This window comes from Lottia gigantea, assembly GCF_000327385.1.
Source record: "Lottia gigantea unplaced genomic scaffold LOTGIsca_2913, whole genome shotgun sequence".
In the NCBI taxonomy this organism is placed as follows: Eukaryota; Metazoa; Mollusca; class Gastropoda; family Lottiidae; genus Lottia; species Lottia gigantea.
Window position 1 is genome coordinate 7,198 of NW_008708952.1, and position 1,372 is coordinate 8,569.

General features: G+C 34.6%; 1 protein-coding gene across 1 annotated transcript in view; it reads left to right on the forward strand.

The window, feature by feature from the left end:
* The window catches only part of LOTGIDRAFT_176729 (hypothetical protein), a gene marked incomplete at both ends in the record, with an annotated part of 7,473 nt that extends 6,622 nt beyond the window's left edge, over positions 1-851 (forward strand). Inside the window, one exon of the mRNA XM_009056954.1 lies at positions 604-851. Within this exon, the coding sequence (XP_009055202.1) occupies positions 604-851 (248 nt within the window). The remainder of the gene's footprint in view (positions 1-603) is intronic.
* Positions 852-1,372: the final 521 nt, after the last annotated feature.

Below are 1,372 nucleotides of genomic sequence, written 5' to 3' on the forward strand. Positions count from 1 at the left end.
CAAGTTTGTTTATGTTTTTCATCTTCAAACATGGCCTCAAGATTTAAAAGCGAAGGTAAGTTAGGTATATCACTGACCTGAAGGATCATGGTTCCAATCTAAAAAAAGAGCTTGGGTGGATAAGACTACGAACTAACACTCCATTTTCTAAGCTGTGCACATACAATATATCTTAAATTTCCCTCATTTCCTACTGAATGGCATTGTCCACATTGGTAGGATTGGGGGTGAAATTACTATTACGAAATAATTATTTCGTTTAATCGATTAACTTATTTCGTTTAATCGAATAACTTATTTCGTTTAAACATATTAATTATTTCATTTAAACAAAATAAATGAAATACATTTTCTATTTCATTTTAACGAAATAATTATTTCGTTTTAATCAAATGACTTATTTTGTTTAATCAAATGACTTATTTCGTTTATATGAATAAATTATTTCGTTTATATGAATAAATTATTTCGTTTAAACAAAATATTTTATAAAAGTATGGAAAATTGCGCCTTAAATTGCTCCGTAAAAAGAGGATAATGGTATTTTTATAAATAGATCAAGAGTTATTGCCCTTGATTTACAAAAATAATGTTATATTTCAGATATTACAGATGATATTGATACCAAGTTTCCAAGCTTCGTTTGAGAATGGTGATGGTGATAAGTTGATAGGGGGTCCACCTGCTCCTGAACAGGACAACGAAGAGAATATCATCAGTGTGTTTATAAATAGAATTATTGACCCTGATAACCCCTTTGCCACGTCTGACGCTGTTCGGATCCTACTCTTACAGTTCTCATCATTACTGGTTGAACAAGCTTCACCACATATTCATGATGCTGCTAATAAGTAAGTTCCTGGCAGTGGTGTTATCATTTGAATCATTAAGTGTCGGGAGTTAGGGTTTGCAAAAAGGGGCCATTTGAATCATTAAGTGTGGGTAGTTAGGGTTTGCAAAAAGGGGCCATTTGAATCATTAAGTGTCGGGAGTTAGGGTTTGCAAAAAGGGGCCATTTGAATCATTAAGTGTGGGTAGTTAGGGTTTGCAAAAAGGGGCCAATTGAATCATTAAGTGTCGGTAGTTAGGGTTTGCAAAAAGGGGCCATTTGAATCATTAAGTATCGGTAGTTAGGGTTTGCAAAAAGGGGCCATTTGAATCATTAAGTGTCGGTAGTTAGGGTTTGCAAAAAGGGGCCATTTGAATCATTAAGTATCGGTAGTTAGGGTTTGCAAAAAGGGGCCATTTGAATCATTAAGTGTCGGTAGTTAGGGTTTGCAAAAAGGGGCCATTTGAATCATTAAGTGTCGGTAGTTAGGGTTTGCAAAAAGGGGCCATTTGAATCATTAAGTGTCGGTAGTTAGGGTTTGCA